The sequence below is a fragment of the Paroedura picta genome, chromosome 14 (genome assembly GCF_049243985.1).
Source record: "Paroedura picta isolate Pp20150507F chromosome 14, Ppicta_v3.0, whole genome shotgun sequence".
In the NCBI taxonomy this organism is placed as follows: domain Eukaryota; kingdom Metazoa; phylum Chordata; class Lepidosauria; order Squamata; family Gekkonidae; genus Paroedura; species Paroedura picta.
In genome coordinates this window covers 32,901,391-32,926,872 of record NC_135382.1, presented here as the reverse complement: position 1 = coordinate 32,926,872, position 25,482 = coordinate 32,901,391, and the positions used below count along the sequence as shown (strand labels likewise).

Genomic DNA, 25,482 nt, shown 5'->3' with positions numbered 1-25,482 from the left:
CCCCACCCCATATGTTTTGTATATACTAGTGAAACAATGTTATATTTCATGAGCCTCTTGTAGCACAGAGTGGTAAGGCAGCAGAAATGCAGTCTGAAAGCTTTGCCCATGAGGCCGGGAGTTCAATCCCAGCAGCCGGCTCAAGGTTGACTCAGCCTTCCATCCTTCCGAGGTCGGTAAAATGAGTACCCAGCTTGCTGGGGGGTAAACGGTAATGACTGGGGAAGGCACTGGCAAACCACCCCGTATTGAGTCTGCCATGAAAACGCTGGAGGGCGTCACCCCAAGGGTCAGACATGACTCGGTGCTTGCACAGGGGATACCTTTACCTTTAATGTTATATTTCAGGCCCACAAGCACTTTCATGAACACAGCCAACCAGAATCAAAATACTTTGCTTAACATCACCATCACAGCATCCCTATAAAATGAGGTACGGAGGGACTCACCATCATTCCCATTTCATAGACAAAAGACAGGCAAACCTGTGGCAGCCTTTTGCAACCTTAGGCTGTGAAAAGGCCCCTGAAATAATTTTTCAGACTTCAAGGAGTCTCAGAAGTGACGGCAGGAAGTGCTAAGTCACTGGAAGTGACATCACCACCCACATTAACAGACAGGCTTGAGAAGGACTGAGGGAGGAGAGACAGCAGGCGGTTTCAAGGGGGACTAGGCGTGCAGGCTCTGCCCTCTCCCAGGCACAGAAACCACAAGAGAGGGGGAGCAATGCAAGCAGTCAGTTTGCTAGCTTGTGGCTGAGTCCATTAAGGCAGGGGTAGTCAACCTGTGGTCCTCCAGATGTCCATGGACTACAATTCCCACGAGCCCCTGCCAGCGTTTGCTGGCAGGGGCTCGTGGGAATTGTAGTCCATGGACATCTGGAGGACCACAGGTTGACTACCCCTGCATTAAGGCACAAGGGGAAATGTCACGGACCCCTGGTTGGGAATCCCTGCCCTAGGGTCTGCTAAAAACAGCATAGATGAGCTCATATCTGAACTTAGATCTCTAAGCTTGACACACTATCCAATGGGCCACATTAGCTCTCATTGTTCAGGTTAATTTAATTTGGCCTTAAATGAATTTCATTAATTTGACCGAGATATAATAGTTCATTATGGTAGATTATAGTGATATCCTGAGGTACAACTGGAATTAGATCGGTAGTTGTAATGATTCAAATTAATCCCTCGTACCGTTACATTGAACTAAGGGGGGGGGGGGGGAAGGAGCCACAAATGGGTATTTATCATGAAGAGGGGTAAAGCGATCGCTAATGTGATTATGGGAAGGAAGCTCATCTCAAGACTGAACAAAAACTTGTAACTTTCTTTCCTCTCCGAAACAGAAGGCTCCAAATAGTAATCAAGTGGCGTTTGCTAAACAAGGCTGTTTTCTCCTTACCATGATTAATAGCATGAGAGCATGTCATGCGCTCTCTCCTCTTTCCTCCTTAAATAGGTAAAGGTAAAGGTAAAGGTAAAGGTATCCCCTGTGCAAGCACCGAGTCATGTCTGACCCTTGGGGTGACGCCCTCTAGCGTTTTCATGGCAGACTCAATACGGGGTGGTTTGCCAGTGCCTTCCCCAGTCATGACCGTTTACCCCCCAGCAAGCTGGGTACTCATTTTACCGACCTCGAAAGGATGGAAGGCTGAGTCAACCTTGAGCTGGCTGCTGGGATTGAACTCCCAGCCTTATGGGCAAAGCTTTCAGACGGCTGCCTTACCACTCTGCGCCACAAGAGGCTCTTCCTCCTTAAATACAAGTTCCCATTTCACAGCTTCATCTGCATTAACATGAACCGTGGTTCATTTCAAACTAGAGTTTGCAACCAAGGTACAGTTACTGTACAACCCCCGGTCAGACTGCTGCCTTACGACTCTGCACCACAAGAGGCTCTTTCAGCCTCAATACATATCCCCAAAAAAGAAGGTAGATAATTGTGTAAAATTCACAGTGGTTTTATAGGAAAGATCTGTAAACGAGAGCAGGCATGAATCCCCCAATGCTAGATGAAGCTTCAGGACTGCAAAACGTGGACCACAACCCTCACTCTGATTCACTCACCAGCAGCAAGAGCAACAGCTAGAGCCTGTTGATTGGCAGCACACAGAATCTGAACGCCCAGGGGGAGAGCGGGGCACGCCTGTTTCACGGTGGCACAGACAACCGTCATGGCTGCAGTTATTTCTGGTCCAACGTGTATGGTGTACGGCCGATCATGCATGTTTTCAACAATCAAGCCATCCTGCGGGAATTCATACACAGAAAGCCTATTAAAATTAGCTGTCCAAAAACAAATAGAGAGCTTTGCATGCAGAGAACTGATTTGTAGATAAAGCGCTAAAAATTTGCATTGTAATAACGCGGCTGAGCTGCAGAACCTGAACTTTTATACGGTATCTGGAGACTTCTCGGATTTCATTGCTCAAAAACAACAGTCCACTTGGTGGCTCGTATGCTTGATTAAGGACAGGAGTGCTTAACTTAGCTAGGTTTCCAATCTTCCCAAACAAAAGCACTGGATTCTCTCTGCAGGATAACTCAGAGGGATTTATGGGAGGAATGGGAGAGGAGGATAAAGGAAGAAAACATCTCACTTTGTCCTCCTCTGGATCCTTCACCTACAGACTTCCTTTTTAAAAGAAACATTCCACTGTTATTTAACTTAACAACAACTATAATTCCACTTATCCTAACCTGGATAGCCTGGTCTGATCTTGGATGCGAAGCAGGACTGTTCCTTGTTACTCTTTGGGTGGGAGGCCACCAAGGAAGTCCAGGATCTCCATGCAGAGGAAAGCCTCTGCTATGTAAACCACCTCTGAATATCTCTTAACTTGGACCCCTTGATGGCAAAAACCAGTCAGTCAAATTTGTCTCTTACTGGGATAGGTAAATTTAAAAAATGCATCCGGTCATATACTAACTCTGTAATTTCGCTGTATTCATGTAGTAAAACACTTTCGGCAGAAAATTTAGATACTTTGTCCACCCTGGATCTTAATTCATTTTCTCTAGGCTAGTCCCAACTGCAATGGTTCAACTTCAGCAGCTTATTCAGTAGGGGAAACTTCCAAATAGTCTGAGCCTGTTGCACCTGGTATGTTTTACATCAGTGGTCCCAACCCTTTTTCAGCCTGTGGACACCTTTGGAATTCTGACATAGGGTGGTGGGCACCAAAGGCCACAATGGAAGGATGCCCTCCACCCCAATGCACAAATGGTTCTGATCTGGAAGTCTCATCTGGGTCACCATGTGTTCCACAATTTCAGTCTAGTTTTCAATCATGCAACAGGAGTGATTTCTAATACACTGGGAAAGAGGGGTGAAAGAGAAGGGAACCCTTGAGAGAATAAAACTTAAGTTAAAGAAACAGCAGAGCCTTGTCTAGTGCTGAGACTCAACCAAGCAGGATTCTTAATATGTTAGGAGGAAACTCATCTCTGTGTGACGAAGATCAGTTCACCAGGAGAAAAAAGGCTGATTTGGAAGGTGGAGTGTACAGCATGGTGCCCCACTGATGTCCCTCCCCTCCCCAAACCCTCTCCTCTCCAGGTATTTCCCTGCCCAGGGTGGGCAACACTAAACTTTATGAATGCTTTGTGTTGACCTTACAACTCAGCAGACTTTCAAACTTCAGACCCAGTCCCAATATTGTCTGCAAGGCCATGTTGCTTCTCCACTTCCATATACCGATCCTGAGCCCAAAGTCCCAGCAATGTCCAGGCTTGGATTCAGGATTGCTTAATGGAGCTCATGGGCCTTTTATTGACTTCCATAAGTCAGCAATGTGCCCCGAATGATTTAGGGGACAGGCATGCTTTCTACAGCTGGAAGCCCCCAAAGGCAAATCATCGCTATTTTCACAAGGCCTTTAAATTCTTCTGGCAGCACTTAGGTGAAAAAAAGATAAAAATGCTTCTTATCCATTAAAAAATTGAAAACGAAAGCCTTTGACATGGTCCTTTTGAGTACCGCCAATTGTGTGTACTATTTATAGTACCCATTAGAAAATCAATAGGATTTTACGTTTTATCGCTGCAGCGGTCTCTTCCATCAGTAGAAAAGACCCTACGCTACACAAGCCTAATCAAAGAAATGGATGCATGTTTGCCCACAGAAGTCTCTTTGCTCAAGGATTTAAACGTATGTTGATTTTAATACTCTAGATGAGATTACATCTTCCTCCACCCGAGCTCAGCACAGGATTGCCCCAGCAAAACCAAAAGCCAAGGTCTGCCAAGGGGGCATAAAGGTAACTGTCAATTACTGGCCACAGCATACAGCACTATAAATTGTACCATTTTCATATATGGACTTTCAGCTAGGTATCAGTGTGCACCACTCACCGGTTGGTTCGTTCTCTGTGATATCGGTCTAACCCTTTTCCAAAGATTAGCCAAGTTATTCACCATTGTAACTAGCAACCATCACTATATCTTCTGGCAGTGAAGGCCCAAAATTAAAGGGCGTGTTACATGAAGGAGCCAGGATGGTGTAGCGGTTAAGAGCAGCGGCTTCTAATCTGGCATGCCGGGTTTGATTCTCTGCTCCGCCACACGCAGCTGGCTGGGTGACCCTGGGCTAGTCACAGTCCTGACAAAGCTGCTCTCACGGAGCAGTTTCTCTCAAAGTCCTCTCATCTTCACCTAGCTCACTGGGTATCTGCTGTGGGGAGGGGAAGGGAAGGTGATTGTAAACTGCTTTAAGACACAAAGCGGGGTATAAAAACCAACTCTTCTTTTTCCTTTCGACAATCTGAGACCAACTGCTGGCCAGCTTTGTTTTTATTTTATTTATTTATATTTATATACCGCCACTCTCAAATGTCTCGCAGCGGTTTACAAAGATTCGTAAGTACAATAAAATCCTGTAAAAAACCATTAAAACATAATTAAAACCCAATATCACGATGGAAGATAATAAATATATAACCCACTCTCCTCCCCCCATCCAGCAAAGGTCTATTACTCTCTATCTGGGAGGGAGGGACTTAGTGGGTTTCAATTTGTATTGGGGGGGAAAAATCAGGAGACGATGAGAGTCGTTTAGGGAGGGGTAGTCAACCTGTGGTCCTCCAGATGTCCATGGACTACAATTCCCATTAGCCCCTGCCAGAAAACGCTGGCAGGGGGCTCATGGGAATTGTAGTCCATGGACATCTGGAGGACCACAGGTTGACTACCCCTGTTTAGGGAACACAGACCCTCTCTACTGTGGAAACCATGTTCCCTGCTGAAATGGATGTTTTGCTGCCAATATTTTATGTGAGAGCAAACATGGAGCAAAAAGCTCAGGGCCTCTATAAGAGCAATCGTGTTGCTATATTTCCCCTTTAATAAAAATGAAAGCAGAGCACTGCAAAAACCGAGAGAGTTCTCAACTCTTTGAATCTGTCGCTGCATATAATCTTGTCATGGCAATTTGATTATGTTTGGCAAAACAAGCATGGAGCAGCTATGGTTTTTCAGCACAGCTGGTATCATGTCTGAGCATTCACTTGTTTTCATTAATATGCTCCAACATTATAAATCTTCCATATTTATTATGTTTCTGTCTTTTTAAAAAAAAATCACTAATGCATCAGACAAGCCACCTTCTAAAAAGAAAAAAGAAAAAACCCTGAGGATTTGCTTTCATCAGTCATGTCTGCATAGCACTTTTGAGAGGGGAAGGCGTCCTTGCAATCTTTGCTATGCTGCTTCACGGTTTCAGCGAAAAATTTAAAAGGGCCAGGAAAGACCATTTACGCACTGGGAACTTCATTGCCCCAGCTCCCATGCAGGAGCACAAATCGGGGGCAGATGAGGTGTTCCATGTCAAATGCTCACCTATGTGGGTGCAGGAAGAGGTGGGGCAACCTGCCACGACTAAAACTCCAGCCTGCAGCCCAGCATGAAACCTCCAGTGCATAAATGGTCAAAGAGATGTCCCTACAAGAAGGCGTCAGCTGTTCACAGATCAGTGCCGTTCTCTCTGAAGGAATGTGTTTGGCAGTCTAGGCTGGGATCATACCTTACCACTACTCTTTTAATGTTGCCAATCGGTTTAAATACACAGTATGGGAAGCAAGACGACACAAGTTATCAAGACAAGATGCTAAGTCTGTAAAATCCAGATAAAGAAACTGAGTGAGTGTGGAAGTGAAACGTTTCACTTGCCAATGTTGAGTGGAGTTTAGCACCAAGCAGCACCTGGGTGAGGACTGCTGTGCTTGTAGATCCACCGAGGACCAAGCTTGAGGTACAAGTTGGGATCAAAGTGGGCAATGCAACTGACCAATGTGCAGCTAGATTCTGTCTGAAGGATCCAGTCAGTTTAAACCTGAAACTGGCCAATAGAGTGCACTGTCTCTGGAAGATCCATTGTCTGCTCATGTATATAAGTTGGTTTTGGGAGTGCAGGGGGCATTCTCAATTCAGTTTTGCTTCTTGTAACATCATGCAGAGATCACAATAAAGAGCTGATTGAACTCCCAGTGGTCCTGGCTTCCTTTGAATTCACTGATATAATGGGGATGTTCCTGGGAACCATATAGTTCTCCTTAACTGACAAGAGGAAGAACAAGACAAAACAACAACAAAACTGTATGGCAGTAGACACATGAATGGGCAGAAATAAATGCCTAAATATGCCTCATGGAATCATAGAGTTGGAAGGGACCTCATGGGTCATCTAGTCCAACCCCCTGCACTATGTAAGACACTCAAATCCCTATTGCTCATCTACTGTAACCTGCCACCCCTTTGCCTTCGCAGAATCAGCCTCTCTGTCAGATGGCTATCTAGCCTCTGTTTTAAAATTTCCAAAGATGGAAGCCTTATCCTCTCCTCATCTGCACTTCACAAGCACCTGCAAATCTAACCCATTTCTAGCCCAGATCTGGTTCCTGGCTTTTAATCACTCTTCCATTTCATTACAAATGACCTGCCCCAAGAACCTTTCTCTTCCCAAGTTCATCAGCTCTTCTCTTCTCACTCCCCCTTTCAGATGAACTTTGTCTTTTTGCCAGCTTAACCGTTAGACCTTTGATACGACCGGATTTCAGTTGTAAAGCGCTGTGAATTCAGGAACCTGCGTTGAATGCCTAATGACAAACATAATCTGGTCCAATAAAAATCAGCCAGAAAATAATACCGGAGGCAGAAACGGCAGGTCTGTTTCAACCCTACCGGAAGGCGAGTTACTGGGGCATCGCATCGCTGCCATGCCAGCAATTTGTATTTTCCACTGCAGGCAGGCTGCAGAGGAAAATGTGTGACAACGCAGGGATACGGGTGCAGTGGAATGTGTAAAATGTACCCTGACCTTTCTAAAGGACACGCACCTTGTTAAAAAATCTGCCTACCTATGAAAATTATTGCAACGACCGAGGGCCAATGGAAATTCAAGTTACCGGGTACCTGACTGTTGTTGCCTCTGGCTGCTAGTGGCCTTTCAGGTCTCGCCTTCTATATTTGCGTGGCAAAAGAGTGCTTGGTGTCGAAGGACACTTCACAGGAAAGTTGTCGTTGGGAAACCGAAGAGAAAGGTGCAGGCTACACTTTGGGCATGTGGCTTTTGAGTCAGATGTGCCCCTTATCGCCCCACAATGCACCACAAACAAACATAGCGTGTTCTTTATAAACATACAAAGTTGCTATCTTTCACGGTTAGATCACTGGCTTTTTCTACTTATTCTGTCAGGACCATGTCGTCTCAGACAAAGAAGAGTATTTCCTGCTGGAATCTTTTAAGTCGGAGAAGCCAAGGACTGAATGCAGAGACTTATGCACGTAAAAGCACAGGCTCTGCCAGAGAGGTAGGATGTTTTCTACACATCTCTTTTGAATCCTCAAATCCAGGGGTAGTCAAACTGCGGCCCTCCAGATGTCCATGGACTACAATTCCCATGAGCCAGTAAATGCTGGCAGGGGCTCATGGGAATTGTAGTCCATGGACATCTGGAGGGTTGCAGTTTGTACCCCCTTGCAAAACTGAGCACTCAACTGTGCTGAGAAGACACTATGAGAAAAATGGATTTCCCATTGAGCCCAGCATTTTCAACTCCCTTGCTATAACAAAATCAGGGCATGTTACTCCATCCCAGATGGTTTATTGAGAGCTCAATCAGAAGGACCCAGATTTCAGGACTGGGTCTTTAAAAAGGATGCCTCATTTGATAGGTACACCATTACATAATCTAACTTTTCCCTCTTGCTTGAGCTACTTTAAAAAGTTCCATTCAGATCTGATTATTTAGTTACGGCCTCATCACAAAACCTTCAAATGGCTTTTACCCATTTGCGTTTTCAAACCACCGGCTTTATTTTGTGGTTGTTACTCCTGTGTACCTTTAGCCCCTCACTAATGCATTTGTGGGGACCCTGCTGTTGAAGGACTTTCTCATTATGTTTTCCATTGTCCTCTATATTTGGAGCTAAGGACTAAATTCATATCTAGATTTCTATTGGGACAATTTTTTTTTTACTCTAATACAGATAAATTGGCCTTTCTGTTATCGGATACTGATCCTTTGATCAGTGGTAATGTGTCATTGTTTGAACTGGCTGCAAGGAAAATTCGAGCCAAACTTACCCCATCAGAAAGCTAATATTTTTAACCTTTTAATGCATGGTATTTACTGGGATCTGACCTTAGTGTCTGCTGTTTAAATCAGATATTGATTTTAACTGTATATATTTTGTACATAAAATATCAGAAGTTGCAAACAGATGACAGAAGAATACACGTGAGTGAGCAACTGCTTACAACTCCTGCAGCCCTGTAAACTTCAGCCTCCCGACAGGCTTCTTCGGTGATCTGAGCCACTGGCAAAGTATTCCTGGGTGTTCCTGAAAAAATTTAAATGTCACCGTGAGCCAACATAGTGCACGATGCAGTGGTCAGATTTCTGGACTAGGATGTTGGGAGAGCAAGTTTCAAATCAGCACTGCCAAGGAAGGCAACTAGGTTACCTATGGCTGTTTTCTCTCTGTGTGTGCCTTGAGGCTTTGCTTTGAGGAAAAAGTGGAGGAAAGGAAAAGACAACACTGTAAGCTGCTTTGGGTATAAATAAATATATCTACATCTCTACAGTAGCATTTGGAGTCACCAGAGACCAGTAGCAAGCCAGATTCCTGATCACATGGCCAAACAGTAATATCAGGGCTCTCTCAGCCTCACCCACCTCACACGGTATCTGTTGTGGGGAGAAGAAAGGGAAGGAGATTGTAAACCGCTTTGAGTCTCTGGTAGAGAAAAGTGGCATGTAAGAACCAACTCTTCTTCAAACAAGCTTTGCATAGTGCTTGCTACCCCTTCTAGAATCACCTCATAACATACCCCTACAAATTAAATGATCTCTGGAAAAGGCTTCTGGATGGTCAAAGGGGAGGCTTTCCTTTCTTTCCCACTAATGGAAAAGTCAGTTGTATCCAACTCAAAGCATTCCACTGCAAAATTTTATTCTTGTAGACTAGACATTATAACAATCTTGGCAACTGAGTCCTAAGTAACTTCTTTGAAGTGAAACACACTGGTCAGTACTAGGTTTATATGTCTGAAATCATAGCCATTTTATCTTTATACGCAAACTCATCCTGCAACTCTTTAGTACATGCCAGGGGGTCTCGTGATTTCTTTAAAAAAAGAAGCTATTTACCTGGCAGCGCTTTCACATGGATCATGCCAATGACAACTGATTTCAATCGTCCAAAAAGTTGCAAAAACTTCATGATCTACTGGGAAGGAGCAAGAGGGAGAGAAAAAGAAGATTTCAGGTGAATGGGAACATTTTTTTTCCCTGTTTGCTTTTAAACACTAGTTATCAGTGTGAGGTTTTTATCAACTATGTATTTCAGAGCAGAGAAGACACACACAAAAAAACCCATTCTGTTCTTTGTACAAAATGCTAGTTTTACTCAATGCTTTCCATGCATATAGACTAAGAAGGAAATTTTCCTTTAACTTTACCTTCCATCCATTCATCACAAAACTTCCAGTTCTAATTGGAACTGCCTTTTTACTTTTTCTTTTAGGCTGTTTCCACACAATGATTCTCCATGTAGCTCTCATCATCCCTGTTTTGAATGCAGAGGAAGCTGCAATTGTCACAAAGTATCCACACGATGCCTGCCCCCTGATATTCCTTGTCTCATCCCCTCCCTGCTGCCACCATGGCTCCTGAGTTTGTAATAATTCATTGACATAATCTATTAGAACTTCTGAATTTTGATTTAAGAAAAAAGGAATTATCTAACCTTTTCCACTGAACAGATATACAGTCTCTAGCTATTTCCCCTTATAGCTTCTCAACAAAAAGGGCAAGAGACCTTTAAAAAAATGAAAGCAGGCAGTTTGGAGGAACCAACAGATCATGGCAATAGATCTAGCAATTACTGTTTCTTTTTTTTTTTTTAAGCCCTCTGGTGGCCTAAGGAGAAATAGCAAACCTTAGGGGCATGAGACAAGGAAAATATTATATACGTCAGTGGTTCTCAACCTTCCTAATGCCGCAATCATTTAATACAGTTCCTCATGTTGTGGTGACCCCCAGCCATAAAATTATGCAAGTGTTCTTATGCAAGAAATTAAACCGAAACTGACCAATGGCGTGAAGATCCATTGTTGATGATGGTATCTAAATTGTTTTTTTCCCTGGGGTTTCTCAGTTCAGTTCTGCCTCTTGTCCCACCATGCTGATCTCGCTCTTTTCTGCTGCTCCAGGCAGACGAACAGTCTATCTTGATCTACCCCGCAATGCTGTTGTGTGGATGGTACCCCCCCCCCCCTTCCCGGCCAAGCTGCTTGCCCAGCCGCAACTCTGGATTTATATACCACCGACTTTCATTCAATATCCACAATCAAATTGTATTTATTCAGATCATCCATTTGTCCCTTGAATATTTTTTTTCTAGAAATTCTCTAAAAGGCTACCTCTTTAGCAAAAATCCTTGCCACAGGCAGCTGTGTATTATTCAGTTAAAAGTCACACTTGTTCGTAAGTGTTTGTCACTTAGAATCTAATCCTATTGATTAGTGTGGCCAAACTAATGGAGGGATAAAATCTCCTTTGAATCTTCTGCAATGCCACAATCTGCATCTCCATCAAACTTAACAGGGTCAGTAAATACTCTGATGGTGGATCATTTTTATCCCACAGTTGTGCTGTATGGAAAAGTGAGTATATAGGATAAAAATGACATTTTAAACAATGTTCTTGTATTTCCTCCTTGGTGTCTTTGAAGCTGCTCTGTTATTGTATTGCTGAAACAAGACAGTTAATTGCCACCCTAATTAGATCTACTCAGAATCTTGCTTGTTTACTTAGTGAGGACTGCTACCAGGAAAGCAACCTTAAGATTGGACTATAATTCTACTTTTTTTTCTTTGCAGCTGGTATCATGCTCAATGAAACTCCCCACAGGTTTTTGTTGCTGTTGTTACATCCTATTGAATCTGTCTGACCCCATGTCAGATTAGTCCTTTTTTTTTTCTAAAACTGCCCCCCCCCCCAAGGGACATCAGGCCTGGAGAGAAGTATCCTTTAACAGAGGCTGAATGAAAAGAATGGGCACCTGAAGCTTGTCAGTTTCTGGAGATAAATAACATCACCTGGTCAATAACATCCAATTAAACTACTGTTAAAGAGACAGGAGATTTTTCTCTCCGGGCCAGTTGGCAATTCTGGAAGCCCCTGTCTGTTCTTTGTCCGCCCCCCACAAAGTCCTAACATTCCTTCCCTCCAGAGGATATTTTCCCCCATTGAAGGGCTCTCTGTCAAATCTTCTATGGCAGGGGTAGTCAACCTGTGGTCCTCCAGATGTCCATGGACTACAATTCCCATGAGCCCCTGCCAGCATTCGCTGGCAGGGGCTCATGGGAATTGTAGTCCATGGACATCTGGAGGACCACAGGTTGACTACCCCCGTTCTATGGCACATCCAAAGCCACCCTCAGAAGACCCCTTCCACACCCCATATGGTGAATTATGGGTCCTCTAGCTAGCATGCCCTTCTCAAGAGACACCTTCTGTAGTGCTCCCTCTCAAGACCAGCATCCAGGGTGGACAACTGAGCTGGAAAACATAATAATTCTATCCCTCTAAAAGTAGTTTAATGTACACAAAGGGTTGCCAGCTTCATGTTTGGAAATCCCTGGAGATTCGAGGGGGTGGAACATGGGGAGGAAGCTCTGTGGGGTATAATACCAGAGTCCATCCCCCCCCTTCCCCTGCAAGTTGCCATATAATAAGTTGGAAGAAGAATCTTTACTTTTTTGCTTTCTGAACACGTTTATGGAATGATACAAGAAATCTCATGGAAAGTTAACAGTAAACAAATTTATTTTCCACCTATATACCACTTTCTTTCTTTTTTTTCTTGCTGGCCCACCTGGGGGCTGGAAACGCCTTTTCCTACAGGCCAGTCGCCAACCTCGGGGCCCACCAGCTGATTCCTCCTCTCCTCCCCCAATACTGAAACTTTGCTTCGCGAAGGGGGACGGCCCCAGATTTGACTGGGAAAGCCAATGAGGCTGACAGGGAGGCCAGCCCCAGGGGCTCCTGGGAATTGTAGTCCATGGCCCTGTGGAGAGCCAGTTTGACTACCCCAGCCAGAACCTTCCTCAGGGAACGCCCCCTGCCAGGACTCCCCTCGCCAGGCCTGAGGGGGCGGGTCGGCGCGAGGCCGGCCGTTTCTTCCCGCTCAGCGGCGTCTCCTCCCCAGGCCCCGCCCGGGCCCCGCCCCTCGTCCCTCCGCAGCGCCCCCCTCCCCTCGGGCGGCCTGGGCTGGGGCGGGCGGGCGGCGCTGGGCTCACCTGGGCGATCACCTGGGCGGCGGGGGTCGCGGGGGCCGGCGTGACGGGGGGGCGGGGGGCTGCCCGGCGGGAGGCTTAAATGGCGCGGCGGGAGGCGTCGGCGGGCCCGCCAAAAAAAGAGGGCCGGCCTGGCTGGGCCCGGGACCCGCTCTGCTCCGCTCTGAGGAGGCGCCCAGGCCAGGCGGCGAGCCCGCCTTCCGGAGTCCCGCCCGCCCGCCGACGCCGCAGCCACACTCGCGCGCCGGCCCGCCTCGCCTCACCTCGGGGAAGGGCCTCGCCAGAGGGTGAGGGTCGAGCGGGGGGCTTCTCTTCTCCTGCCCCCTGGACTTTCTTTCCTGTGTGTGTTGAGGGGGGGTTTATCCCCCATTGATAAGGATTGGGGGGGGGGGAGGCTCGTGTTTCCCAAGGGAGGGGGGCACAGATGTGTGTCCCCCCTCCCACATACACATATTTGGTTTTAGTCCTAGTAGCGTGTGGGTGCTTGTTGGGGAGTTTGCGGGGTCAGCCCCGTTTGGGGTCCTTGAGGGGGTGGGATGGGGGGCTCAGCAGGGGTTCTTTGTAATTGGGTTGGGGGTGGCCTTGTGGTGTTCTTGAGGGGGGGTAAGAGTTGAAATGTGTGATAGGGAGGATTGTGTGGCTTGTTTCACTCTTTGGGGGCTCAGTTTATGCTTAAAAACCCCTATAAATATGGGGTTGTGCTTTTTACAAAAATGTATGAAAAGTTTGTGTTATTTATAGATAGATCTCTATATATCTTTTATAATGTGTGTTCACGTTCTACCTCCATGCACTTTCGTTTTCTTGTATAAGGCTTATTTATTTAGGCCTGTAGTCTGTGTGGGCATTTTCTTCTTTCTCCTTATGCATACCAATGCTTTCCTCAGTTTCTAGCCTTATCAAGTCTTGGCCATTCCTAAATTTGGCTCTTCTTTTCATAGGAATGATGAATATTCTTCCTTCCTATTTGGTTTCCTTAGCTATGTAAGCATTTATCGTTTACCCTTGCAACTTTTCTTTCTCTTCCAGGGTCTGGGCCTGCCTCATTCTGACCTCTCCAGGCTGCCATGCCTTGCAAGAGGTAAGTTTCATATCTCTCCCTTATCAAGGCCTCTTGCAGAAGGAGCCTATAGGCCTCTGAGGCTCCTTTTGGCAAATCTCAAAGGAACATCTAAGGAGGCCATGCTTTCAAGTGTGCTTAATGTGGACTGATGTTATTTAATCATCCTGTGTGTATCAAAACAATCCCCAAATCATCCTTTTAGTGCCTGCTGATAACTTTTTTTTAGAAAGTGGAAAAGTCCAGGTAGGATTTTTCCCAGGTTAGATGTTTGCAAAATGAGGACAGATACTGGCAAGATGAGGAGTCCTTAGCGAGCTCAACGTATGTCCTTAACATAGTGTGTATGCAAGAAATTATTTTTAAACGATAGTTTCATTTAACAAGCCATACAGTTAAACAGAGATTCTGCCCAAAATCTTGTTATATCAAGAGTTATGCACAACCTTACTGTCTTGGCTCTGCCTTCTGCAGCAGCCATTTTATAGTTGAGCCACCACCATGTGCCAGAATTCCAAACATACCCACAGGCTCAAAAAGGTTGGGGATCCCTGTTGCAGTGCATTCTGGGCTGCTTTTCCAAGTCAGGACAGTTCATGGCATCTTGAAAACAAAGCCCTCAATGAGTAAGTTTACCAAGGAAGCCAGAAAACCTATAGTGATGATACTAAATATGCCTTCTGTGGGAAAGAGCTCCACAGTTGTGGGAAAGGGGGAGGCCTTTCAAGAAATTCCTAGCTGTTCTGCTTCTGAATGGCTGGGCTCCTTCAGGAAGATTTCTATGGGAGATCTTAGGATTTGTGCAAATTGATATGGATAGAGCTGATCCTATAGGTCCCAAACTGTTAGTACTTTTAATTTTTCTAACCACTGGTTTGAATTGAGTGCGGAGTACAGTGCTATTAACACTTGATGGGTTGCCTACCTTTACTGCAGTAGGCCCCCCCACTAGTTTTCTGGCTTGTGCTCCAGTTACTAGCAATTCGGATGGAAATATGTTTCCTTCCTACATCATTTTTTCCTCCTTAAATTGAAGAGCAAAGGTGGTAATTTGCATCGGGAGATTACACTAGTTCTGAACAAATTAACAAGGAGTATGAATACATACGTTTCTAAGTGGTAGACCCTTGGGATTTTTATCTCTTCAACAGTGACCTCAAGGACAAGAAAACTCCCACCGAAGATGAAGGGGGTGCTGACTCGGCCACCCGAACTCGCAAAAGAAAAGCTGATGTTGCAATTGTAAGTGCAGAGTTTTAGGGTCTGTGTTAGCATGGAAGCAGTTGAGAGGGGTGTAAATCTGGAGCTGCTGCCTTTGTTTAATTTGCTGCAGGTTTTAGCCTTGTGTTGATTCTCTTTTTTTAATGCAGTTTTTACATGATCCAGATGAAGAGATATCTACGGTGGAAATGTCGAAGAAGAAACAGAATGAAAGCCAGGTATTGCCTTTAACATTTTGTCGGTACCTAATAATCTAATAATAATGTTGCTTGGAGTCCTAGCTGATGCAATTTAGTAGTTAAAACTTTTTGCTGCTATCTAGGAGCCCACTGTTCAAAACATTGCCCCCACCATGTAGTTACCGGATGGTCTCAGTCAAGTCACCCTCTCTTTTTGCTAAACCAGGAGGTTCAAATGAAATCTTGGCAACTACCACAGTTCCTTTAAGTAACTGTGGCTTCTTGTTCTTGTCCGGAACCACAATAAGCCTCTATAAAAATAGAAAACAAAAGTATCTCAAATTTGTTCAAGACTCCCTGTACATTTCTTAACCATGCACAAATACATGGGGCTGTATGAAACATGATTTTTTGGAGGGTTAAAATTAGTTTGGTAGAACTTTTTGTAAACAAAGCTGAAGCATGACTGATGTTATGAAGAATTCATGCAACTGTGCTTCAGACACTAGTTTAAGTCAGTGATCAGGAAATAGAATTCTGTTTGTTAATGCAGGGGCTAATCCAAAATATACTAGGTCAGAGGAGGAGCTGAGGCTCAGTGGAAGAGCCTCTTTTGACATGCAGAACGTCCCAGGATCAGTCCCTGGCATCTCCAGTTAAAAGGAACTGGTAGTAGGGGAAGTGGAAGATGTCTGCCAGAGACTTTGGGGAACTGCTGCCAATCTGAGTAGACAGTACTGACCTTCATGGATCAAGGGCCTGATTCAGTATAAGGGAGCTTCATGTGTGTTCTCAGTTCTGGCTGTGACGTTTGCCATAGCAGATGGGCTCCCTTTATGGATTCTTTATGCTATGAATTCATGTTTCAATTGTTAGTCAACCTGTGCACTTTTTACTTCATAAGCAACCACAACCCATGGAGAAAACATTTCTTTCCTACTTGTCCCCTCACATAAAACACATTTCTCAAGGCCACCTAGCTTTTGCTCTGATATTTTCCTTCCTCCACCTGTCTTGTGTCATGGTTCTTCATATGTTACATTTTTACATTTGCTAATAAAATATGTTGAGTGTAGTCATACAGAAGGATAATGTGTGACTGGAAAAATATGTATTTTGCAAACATACCAATTGAATCCCTGCCCTAGACAGAGAATCAGGTTGCCAGTTGCTTATCAAAATACTACATGGCAACAGGTTTTAAGGTTACTGCTGTTTATTATTTCCTTCATAGTTTGGCTTTCTGAAACTCAAGGTAGATTGCACAGTGTAAGACAGTCAGATTAGGTTTATGACAAACAACAAAGTGGTGTGTGAGTGTCAAGGAAGAGAAGAAGATAGATGGCCCTCAGACCAAAACTGCTGTTTCTAAGGTGTTATTTAGTCTCAAGTCGACCACTATTGTCTGACATTTTTGGGACAATTTTCCAGTAGTCATCAGAAGGACATCTATCGTGTATAAGCTCAGGCACATGGTTAAGTTCCCAATACCCATTTATTTTAAAGCTGTTATATAAAATACATTAGCTCTATAGCACATATTCAGAATTGAAGCCAATACCGCAGCATCTGTTGTTATACAGAGACAGTGGTAGTGCCATGATCTATTATGCTAGTTAGTATGTAAGTTAATATTGCCAAAATTTTGATAGCTCTATAGAAGCTTTTAATCCATAGCATAATATTGTGTAAGCTACTTTCTAGTACAAATAGCTATTGGCCATTAACAAGAAAGAGGTCCCATTTTAGCAGCAGCATGCCTAGAAAAAGTACAAGGTGCAAAAATACTATGAACCAACATTCATGTGTAAAGGAAAAAAAGACTACAGACAACCAAAGCTCTTCCACTGAGGAGATTATCTAATGGCTGTGCTTCTCTGTACATTGGGCAGATAGCTAAATCTCAACTTCACATACCCCGTGCATACTCTTTGTTAGTGGCTTCAGTGTAGCATAAGGCTGAAGCTTTTAATTGTGAGGCAGTTACTCTTTTATGTGATGAAAAGGCTGGTTATAGCACCCAGCTGGTGGAAACAGAGTGTTTCTGCAAGTGCCTCTCTGACGAGACAGTTATGGTGCAACTAAAATTCTTACAGTGTTTCTCTATGTAGCTCTGTTCATATTCAAGTTGTAAAATGCAATTTGTGTAGTAGAATAGACAAGTGGGGGACCTGCAAAGATTTGCAGGAGGCATCTCATTCTCCCGCCCCACTATTTTCTCTTCCTTTCCCTGAAAGTTTCCTTTTTCTGCCTCCCATCAGACCTGCCAGTCAGCCTGTCTTTGTCATGCCTCCCCCATGTCTACAGTTTTCCTTCCCCATCTGGAAAACCTGGCCCAATTATGTACTGCCAGCCTGGTTGTGTGGTGGTGAACCTGCAAGGGTTGGTGGGGAGCACCTTATTTTTCTCTGTATCCAAGTCTTCACATTTTTCTCCTGGCAGCCCCTGCACCTTTTGCTGTTTTTTTTTTCTTCTCTCCTTGCCAGTTGACTTCATCTTTGAGTCAGTCGTTCCCACTCTGGCTATCTTGAGTTGTCAGGAGCCAAGCCTGTAGGGGGATGAACTCTGGACAAGCTGGGCCACTCTTCTGCCTGCTCTATAGGGGGAAGTCATGGGGAAGGGTCCACCCAGGTATAGGAGCTATAGCCATGGTGTCAGCAACAGGCTGTAGATTTTTCAGGAGAAGGTAGGGCAGAGCAATAACTTTTAGTATCCAACACCTTGGATTAACCATCTATCCTATTCCCCATGAGTGTTGGATAATCAACCTTTTGCTGCAGTTATTTTCTAGAGTCTACCTTTCCATAATGCAGATAGAGCTCTAACTTTAGGAGCTAAGTAGTTCTTCTCCACAGGATGAACTAAGTAGCAACATGTTTTTTGTTTTGTATTTGTTTAAGGAAGCCCACATTGTTTCTCTTTTTGGGTATATTCATTTTGGGAACTTTACTGGCCCACCTCCCATGCGGGAGCACAAATCGAGGGCGGATGAGGCGCACCTGGCCAAATGCTCCTCCATGTGGGTTCAGGAAGAGTAGGGGCAACCTGCCACAACTAAAACTCCAGCCTGCAGCCTGGCATGAAACCTCCAGTGTGTAAACGGTCTTACAGAGGAACTCTCGAGAAAGCGGAATATTTTGGAGTTCCATCTGTTCCCTCCCTATCTGAAGTCTCAATCTCATTCTTTCTTATTTATTTCTTACTTATTTATTATATTTATATACCGCCCCCCCCCCCCCAATGCTCAGAGCGCTTTACATGTAACAGCAACAATAAACAATTTAGTTTCTGCCATCAAGGATGCCACCATCAGGTGGGCAATAAACAGATGGGTTCTGAAGCAGAGAGCTTGGCATCTTTACTCAGGAAGAGCAAGTTGTTCTTTTTAGAAACAGGAATTGTTGGTGTAGAAATTGTGTGTGTTTGTGTTTGTGACCGCTTGTTTCTTCACTTGACAACCATAGCTCTGTAGAAAGCAGTGTGAAAGGTAAATTGATCCTATAGTTAAGCATCAGTGTCCTTAATATTCTTCCTCTTTTTTCCTTCAATAGCCATCCTCCCAGTTTGAGGCCCATGAACATCCCCATATGTTGATCCCGACACCAGACAAAGATGATGAGCTGGCAAGTCCAAACTTCTCCTCCTTCATGCATCAAAGGCTGGTTTCAGCTAGAGCGTCACCATTGCCTGCATTGGGGTAACATTTTTTCCCCTTTCATTTCATAGTCTAGTGTGTTGGTGGTCTCTGTTGAAGCCAGATTTAATGTATCTTCCTTTCCCCCCCTTTAGCTGGGCAAATAGAGATGAAGTGTGGAAAAACATGATCTGCAAAGAACAGGCATATGTGAGGGACAAACAATATATGCAAAGGCACCCTCTCTTGCAACCTAAAATGCGGGTAATTCTCCTTGACTGGTTAATGGAGGTGAGTTGCTCATATTTGCTCATTCCCCAAGCTAGCGATCCCCAACCTGTGGGCCGCGGACTACATGTGGTCCTTCAACTAATTGGAGGTGGGCCCCAAAGGACGCCTTCTCCCCCCCCCCCAGTCCTTTACTTCATCCCCCCCGGTCCTTTACAACACACTTTGGGTGTCATTGTCTCCCATCACTCCCAGATGGGACTATCTCGTTGCAGAGAAACAAGTTCAGGGTTCCCATTGATTTGTCATTGTCATGAGTTAAAATTTCCATGAAAATAAAATGTTCCTTATGTTCATTGTTGTGGCGTGTCTGTATCTTATTTTGAAGGGATGTTTAAACATTACCATAGTGATCAGAGAGTGTTAGGGCAGTGGTTGAGAGTAGAGGAGTAAACTACCCCCCCCCCACACCGGGCCTCAGTAAAAGGCATTGAGTGGTCCCCGGTGATAAAAAGGTTGGGGACCACTGCCCCAAGCTATTGAAGAATGCCTTTTTGTACAGCAAAGAATACAAATATCCATTAGGATGGTGAAATTTAGCTACATTGTCAGCTGGATGAATACAGGTTATCGTTTGTCTTCTGAGGAGGTGATCTTGTGAAATGTAAACAATCAGGGATTGATGCAGAGGCAGAATAACGCTGTTCTTTCTGTCTGCAGGTCTGTGAGGTCTACAAACTCCACAGAGAGACATTTTACTTGGCACAAGACTTCTTTGATCGGTTCATGGCGACACAACACAATGTTGTAAAGACACTTCTGCAACTTATTGGGATTTCTTCTTTATTTATAGCTGCAAAGCTTGAGGTGACATGACTTTAATGATATCTTCTTTGTAGGTCCCATTTTGTTTAAATATGATGGACAGGAGTTTGGAATTGAAGCAGATCTTTTCTATTTCATTTACCAGTTGTCAGTGTTACTACACAAAGTGGCTTTCTTAATGGGCTTCTGTAATTTATAAGGAGACAAAATAGAGAAACTCTAGGAGATTGTGAATGTATTTCACAAAGGGAGTTAATTCACCCATAGATTGCCCTATCTAGACCTCAAATGGTCCAAAAACTGCTATTTTGCCCCATTTTGGGGAGCCCTAGAGGTCTGGGGATCTGCTTGACTTGGGGGGGAAAGGAAAAAAGTCCCCTTATATAAGAACCAACTCTTCTAACTTTTTAGATTTTTGCCCACCCTAATCCAAGTGCTAAACTACTGAGCTATATAGCCACACAGTGTTGGGGAGCAGAATCTAAATGTTAAGTGACACTCCTAGGCATCAGGTCTTTTCCTATCATCATAAGGAAGATAAAATCAGCTTATAATCCTTGAATATCATAGTAAGATTTTTCAATTCTAACTTCATTGAGGCCTTTTTGAATGAGCCACATTTAGAAGAATAGATTTGGAAGGGGCCATACAGTCCAATTGGATGGCTGGTAAGTCATTAAATTTCCTTCCAGGCAAATTCATAATTTCATGCTAAAGCTTTATTTAGATGTCTAAAAATTACCCTGCTTTTCTGTTTTCTTGAACTTTTTTGCTTTGTGTGTGTACAGGGATTACACATGCATGTATACACATTCATAGTCTTGAAATCATCAGTCTGTCTGGAAACATGGAGAAAAAACAGTAGCTTGGATCCACTTAGCTTTTTGCACATGCACAGAAGGATTAAAGAGCAACGTTTGCCAGTTGTTCCACCTACTACAGCCCCTGTTCTGCATGGCTTTTTCTGCCCACATGAATTCAGCAATCCCTGGCATAGCCTTTAAGGGTTCAAAAGGGACCCTTCCTCTCCCTTGCACCAGCGGGTTGTACAGCCAAAACAAATATTAGTTCAGTTGCTGCAGTCAAAGAAACTAGTGCAAGATGCTGGGCTACTTCTCATGGATTTGACCCCCTTCACTGAATCAAAAGAAGTCCCCTATTAGAGCTGCCATACTGGGAGATGTTGGATTAATATTGACACATTTGTGTATAGGGAGGAATGATTTCTGTACATCGTATGTTGAAATGGGAATTTCTAGTTTTTAATTAATGTATCAGAGTATTTAATACAACATGCTTACTATATGCAGCATATACTGAAGTAAGGCTTGCAGTACCCCTCCTAGTATTTTTGTCCTGTTACTTTTGTTAATAGCTTAGAAACAGGTGTTGTTACAGCTGCTTCTAGCACTGAACTGACAACAAATCTTGTAAGTCCTGTGTCCAATGAAAGAAGAAGGGTCAGCTAAATGCTGTTCCAGCTGGATGAGACTGGAGAGGCTTAGTCAGCAGTATAAAGGTTGTCGCAACTGTGAACGTAGGAGAAACGAACAAATACAGGCTTGGAAACTGCAAGAAGATGTGTTATCACACACAAATTTCAGCAATGCGCACTGTTGCTTGCCTTTTTAGCAGTGCTTGACACAAGGGGGCATGATCCTCAGTGTCTGATCTCTGTCTCCAATGTGTGAAGCTGCCACTGTGCGACGCTTGTACTGATTGACACATGGGGAGGTTTCCCCAGCTCAGAGCGATCAAAATAGTCTTGTCACCCCAAATGTAGACTGTGCCGAGTTGTCATTGTGTCTGAAACTGTCTGGCTTTGCCATGACTGGTTTTGGAATGCCACTGACAACGTCTTGGTGTCGTCTTCATATTTCAGGAAATCTATCCCCCAAAGCTGCATCAGTTTGCATATGTTACAGATGGAGCTTGTACAGAAGATGAAATCCTTAGCATGGAGCTGCTTGTGATGAAGGTAAGCTTGGTTCTTTATAAGGCTTTTTGCAAGTACCAGAAAAGAAGTAACCGTATGAAAGGTGTTTTTCTGTTCTTAAAAGTGGCAACCTCCAAGCCACTCAGATCCCATGTTGAAAGCATGCAAGTGCTTACATGGCATTGACTACATCTTCCATTTATCTAACCTTCACCCTGAGACTACATTTCCTACTGATGTCCAGGCATGCCTCCGCATCCCAAGCATTAGGGAAGGGCGAGGAGAGAGATTCTTTGCCCGCCAACTAGCTGGCCAACCACCATCTGCCATAATGAGGAAGAAAAGGGGTGATATGAAGAAGAGAAAGGGGAGGGGGTGAGCTGTTCCAAGCTTGGAAATAGGCTTCCACTGAGCAAAAAAGCGGCATATAAGAACCAACTCTTCTTCCAATGGGTGCTGGATGTTAAGTTTTGTGCAAACAATTCCACTTTCCCAAGTTCTGCTCCTAATTGGGCTTAGGAGAATGAATGTTTCTCAAAGACATGCATATAAATGCACAGATAGGCTGTGGGATGGCCAGCTGCAATGCTTTGTTGTTTAACACCACTGTAAAAGTCGCATGAGATGAGAGGTTGCTGCAACAGGCCTTGTGATTTTTGTATGAAAGCTCACAGTTCCAACACCGTTGATTGTTCTTGACCATGCTGTGTGTTGACAGAAAACAGCAGGGACCAATGGCTTTAGGATAAATGGCTTTAAGATAAAAATATTGATGCTTTTATTCTGTAAGCCATGAAAACTCTTTGGTTCAGGGTTGGGGGATGAAAGTCTTTTAAATAATAGGACGATTCCTAAAGGGTGTTCTCTTTTTCTAGGCACTTAATTGGAATTTGAGTCCCCTGACGGTTGTATCCTGGTTAAACATATACATGCAAGTTGCCTACCTAAATGACATTTGTGAAGTGCTGCTACCACGATATCCCCAACAAATATTTGTACAAATATCAGAGGTGAGAAAAAGTGGGTTCTCTTCTTAAGGTAACAGGAAATGTTGAAGAATTGCTTTCTGTCAACTTTTCCTCCTTCTTTTGTAGCTTTTGGATCTTTGTGTGCTAGACATTGGCTGTTTAGAGTATACATACGGCATTCTGGCTGCTTCTGCCTTGTATCACTTTTCTTCCTGTGAGCTGATGCAGAAAGTTTCAGGTAAGTTTCCATGTGTGTGTTTTTTTTAATTTGTTAACGCTAATACATTGGCAGAATTGAGTCATGACTCTACAAATGAGGTTTCCTTTCTTAATATCCTAGGTTATGAATTGTGTGACATAGAAGATTGTGTAAAGTGGATGGTTCCTTTTGCACTGGCCATCAGGGAGGTGGGAAGCTCAGCACTCAAACATTTCAGAGGCGTTCCTGAAGAAGATTTGCACAACATACAAACGCACATAGACACCTTTGATTTGTTGGTAAGCCTCATGCTGTGCAGCCTGCCAGAGACTAAAGTGACCTTGTTCTTGTAGACCTTGAAAGCAAGTGCAAGCAAATCGTTGTGTGTACATTTTTCTTGAAACAGTACATACCTTCCAGAGCTGCTAGAAAAAGCCACCAAAGAGCCACTATGGGGAGAGGCATTGGCTCACTGGCAAGGCCTCCGTTTGGTATGCTGAATGTCCCATGTTCAATCACTGGCACCTCCAGCTAAAAGGCCCAGTTCTCCAGTGTTGTGATAGACCTCAGCCGGAGTCCCTGGACAGCCGCTACCAGTCTGATTAGACAATACTGACTGAATGACCGATTCAGTATAGGGCAGTTTCATGTGTTCGGTGGTTAATGTCAAACCAGAACTGGAAACGTCTAATCTAAAATAATAAATATGAATGAATAAGACTTCTGCCCTGAAGTCTTATTCATTCTGATCTACCGCAGAAGTCCATTGTATGGATAAAACAAAGGAGGGGGAGATTCATGTATATCAAATTATAAATGGGCCACCATTACCATGAGCCTCTGCAAGCAGGTAGGGACTCATGGTAGTCCATGGACATTTGGAGAGCCTGTTTGTTTGCCCCTGCATTAGAGGAAGGGGGAGAGAAAAAATATATAAATAGACAGGATAAACTAATGATTGATTTCTGATTTGGTTTGTGTTCTTTGAACCACGCTGGGATTGTCTAATGACCATTTTCAAGTCTAAACTCCACTCTGCAGGTACTGGGAAGTACCTTTGTAGATTTTGGAGAGCTGTTGCCTTTGCCAATCAGAGTATGCAGTCTAGTAGCAAATGAGGTGAACTAGTGGCCTAGCACAGTGAAAGGCAAGATAGAAGAGAAGGTGGAAAGTGTATATTTGGATGCACATCCCTGAAATGTGTGTTTGGCCCTCTTCATCGCATAGAAGCACAAATGAAAAGGATTGGTTTCAGATTCATGTATTTCAAATGACATGTACCAAATATACACACATAGGTTGTGCACTATAGTGCATATGTGTGCACATGTGTTTCTCCTTGGATATAGCTTTTGTGTATCTTGTGTTCTGGGATTTCTTTAAAGGGTTTCTCTTGAACCAGGAGAAAACATTAGGATTCTGTGCAGTTGAGTCAAGTGTGTCTGTGCTGTCAAATATTCCCTCTTGGCAATTTCTCCCCTCTAGGATAAAGCTGAAGCGAAACGGGTCACGGTGGCTGAGAAAAACCGGATATCACCTGTACCTAGTGGGGTCCTCACCCCACCGCAGAGCAGTAAAAAACTGTCTTTAACATCTCAGCAAATGTGACCATGCATGATGTCCAGACTTAAGGACCTTTTTGCCTGAAGCGCCTGTCTTTTTTGTGCCAATTCTTGGTTCTCCTTTGCCAGGAGATGCTGCCAATGACTGAAAAGCGTTATGAATTCCTAAAAAAAAAAGGGAAACTTTTAAATTTCTTTTTTAACGATGGAAGAAAATTGCATTATGCAAACTATTTTTATTGAACACTTTTTGGAAATGAATGGATCAAGTTCACCAACCACCCCCCCAAAAAACAGGCATTTGCTTGAATTGCTGCTAAGGAAGGTGAGACTTGATGGGTTGAGAAGAGAAGGGCTCTGCCCTCTGCTGCTTTTGGAGCTCTGAACATGAGATGCTTTTGCTTGAGCTAGCTGTGGAGAGCAAGCATCTCTTCAGGCCTTTAGTTTACAGGTTGGTACTTTTTAAAGGAAACCTTTGTGTAAATTATGATGTGTTGATTTTTAAATAAAATGCTATCTGCGGGGTTTAATGCAAGTGTTCCGTGTTCCATGCTTTTTAAGAACTTCAAGGTTAGAAGATGCAACAGCTTTGTTTGTTCAGGAACAGCTAACAGAAGAACAACTTGCATTGCAGATATTCTTATTTTTATCAACTGCCTTGGGCGTTGCCAGTTTCCAGCAGTGGAACCTGGTAGTGGGACATGGTGGGTTCTTCTACATAGTTACACCTGGTCCAAACTCTCACATTTTGTTGCCTTTCCAAAAATGGTGTTTCTGTAGGTTCTGGAATGCTCTGCAAATTAACCCTGTTGCTGCCTGTTGTAGTCAGCTTTCAAAAGCTTGGGAAATAAAGCTCTGATTCGGTTGCA

General features: G+C 43.9%; 2 protein-coding genes across 7 annotated transcripts in view; one reads left to right on the top strand and one right to left on the bottom strand.

The window, feature by feature from the left end:
• Window positions 1–12,937, bottom strand: part of LOC143823435 (uncharacterized protein F13E9.13, mitochondrial-like) — a 24,475-nt gene extending 11,538 nt beyond the window's left edge. For 2 of the 5 annotated variants that reach the window (XM_077309779.1, XM_077309781.1), the window contains exons 1-4: window positions 12,805–12,937; window positions 9,650–9,725; window positions 8,758–8,840; window positions 2,070–2,250 (exon numbers count right to left, since the gene is read on the bottom strand). In XM_077309779.1, coding sequence (XP_077165894.1) covers window positions 2,070–2,250; window positions 8,758–8,840; window positions 9,650–9,722 — 337 coding nt within the window. In that variant the 5' untranslated portion in view covers window positions 9,723–9,725; window positions 12,805–12,937. Of the gene's footprint in view, window positions 1–2,069; window positions 2,251–8,757; window positions 8,841–9,649; window positions 9,729–12,804 lie in introns of all 5 variants that reach the window. The other 3 variants (XM_077309780.1, XM_077309782.1, XM_077309783.1) reach the window with 3 other exon arrangements.
• On the top strand, window positions 11,146–25,482 carry CCNE1 (cyclin E1). Of its 2 annotated transcripts, none has more exons than XM_077309778.1 (12): window positions 11,146–11,166; window positions 13,831–13,882; window positions 15,013–15,103; window positions 15,232–15,300; window positions 18,813–18,958; window positions 19,051–19,186; window positions 19,844–19,990; window positions 21,831–21,926; window positions 22,760–22,894; window positions 22,979–23,090; window positions 23,193–23,350; window positions 24,537–25,482. In XM_077309778.1, exons 2-12 carry the CDS (start codon window positions 13,869–13,871, stop codon window positions 24,657–24,659), a joined length of 1,227 nt encoding a protein of 408 aa, XP_077165893.1. In that variant the 5' UTR covers window positions 11,146–11,166; window positions 13,831–13,868; the 3' UTR covers window positions 24,660–25,482. The 2 variants fall into 2 exon arrangements, with proteins under 2 accessions (XP_077165893.1, XP_077165892.1); XM_077309777.1 differs by lacking the exon at window positions 11,146–11,166 and adding an exon at window positions 12,909–13,088.

Excerpts from the sequence above, each read along its gene's own strand:
- CCNE1 (XM_077309778.1), top strand. Across the intron at positions 23,091-23,192 it reads GCTGATGCAGAAAGTTTCAG|GTTATGAATTGTGTGACATA; the intron begins GTAAGTTTCCAT and ends TTAATATCCTAG. Across the intron at positions 23,351-24,536 it reads TAGACACCTTTGATTTGTTG|GATAAAGCTGAAGCGAAACG; the intron begins GTAAGCCTCATG and ends TCTCCCCTCTAG.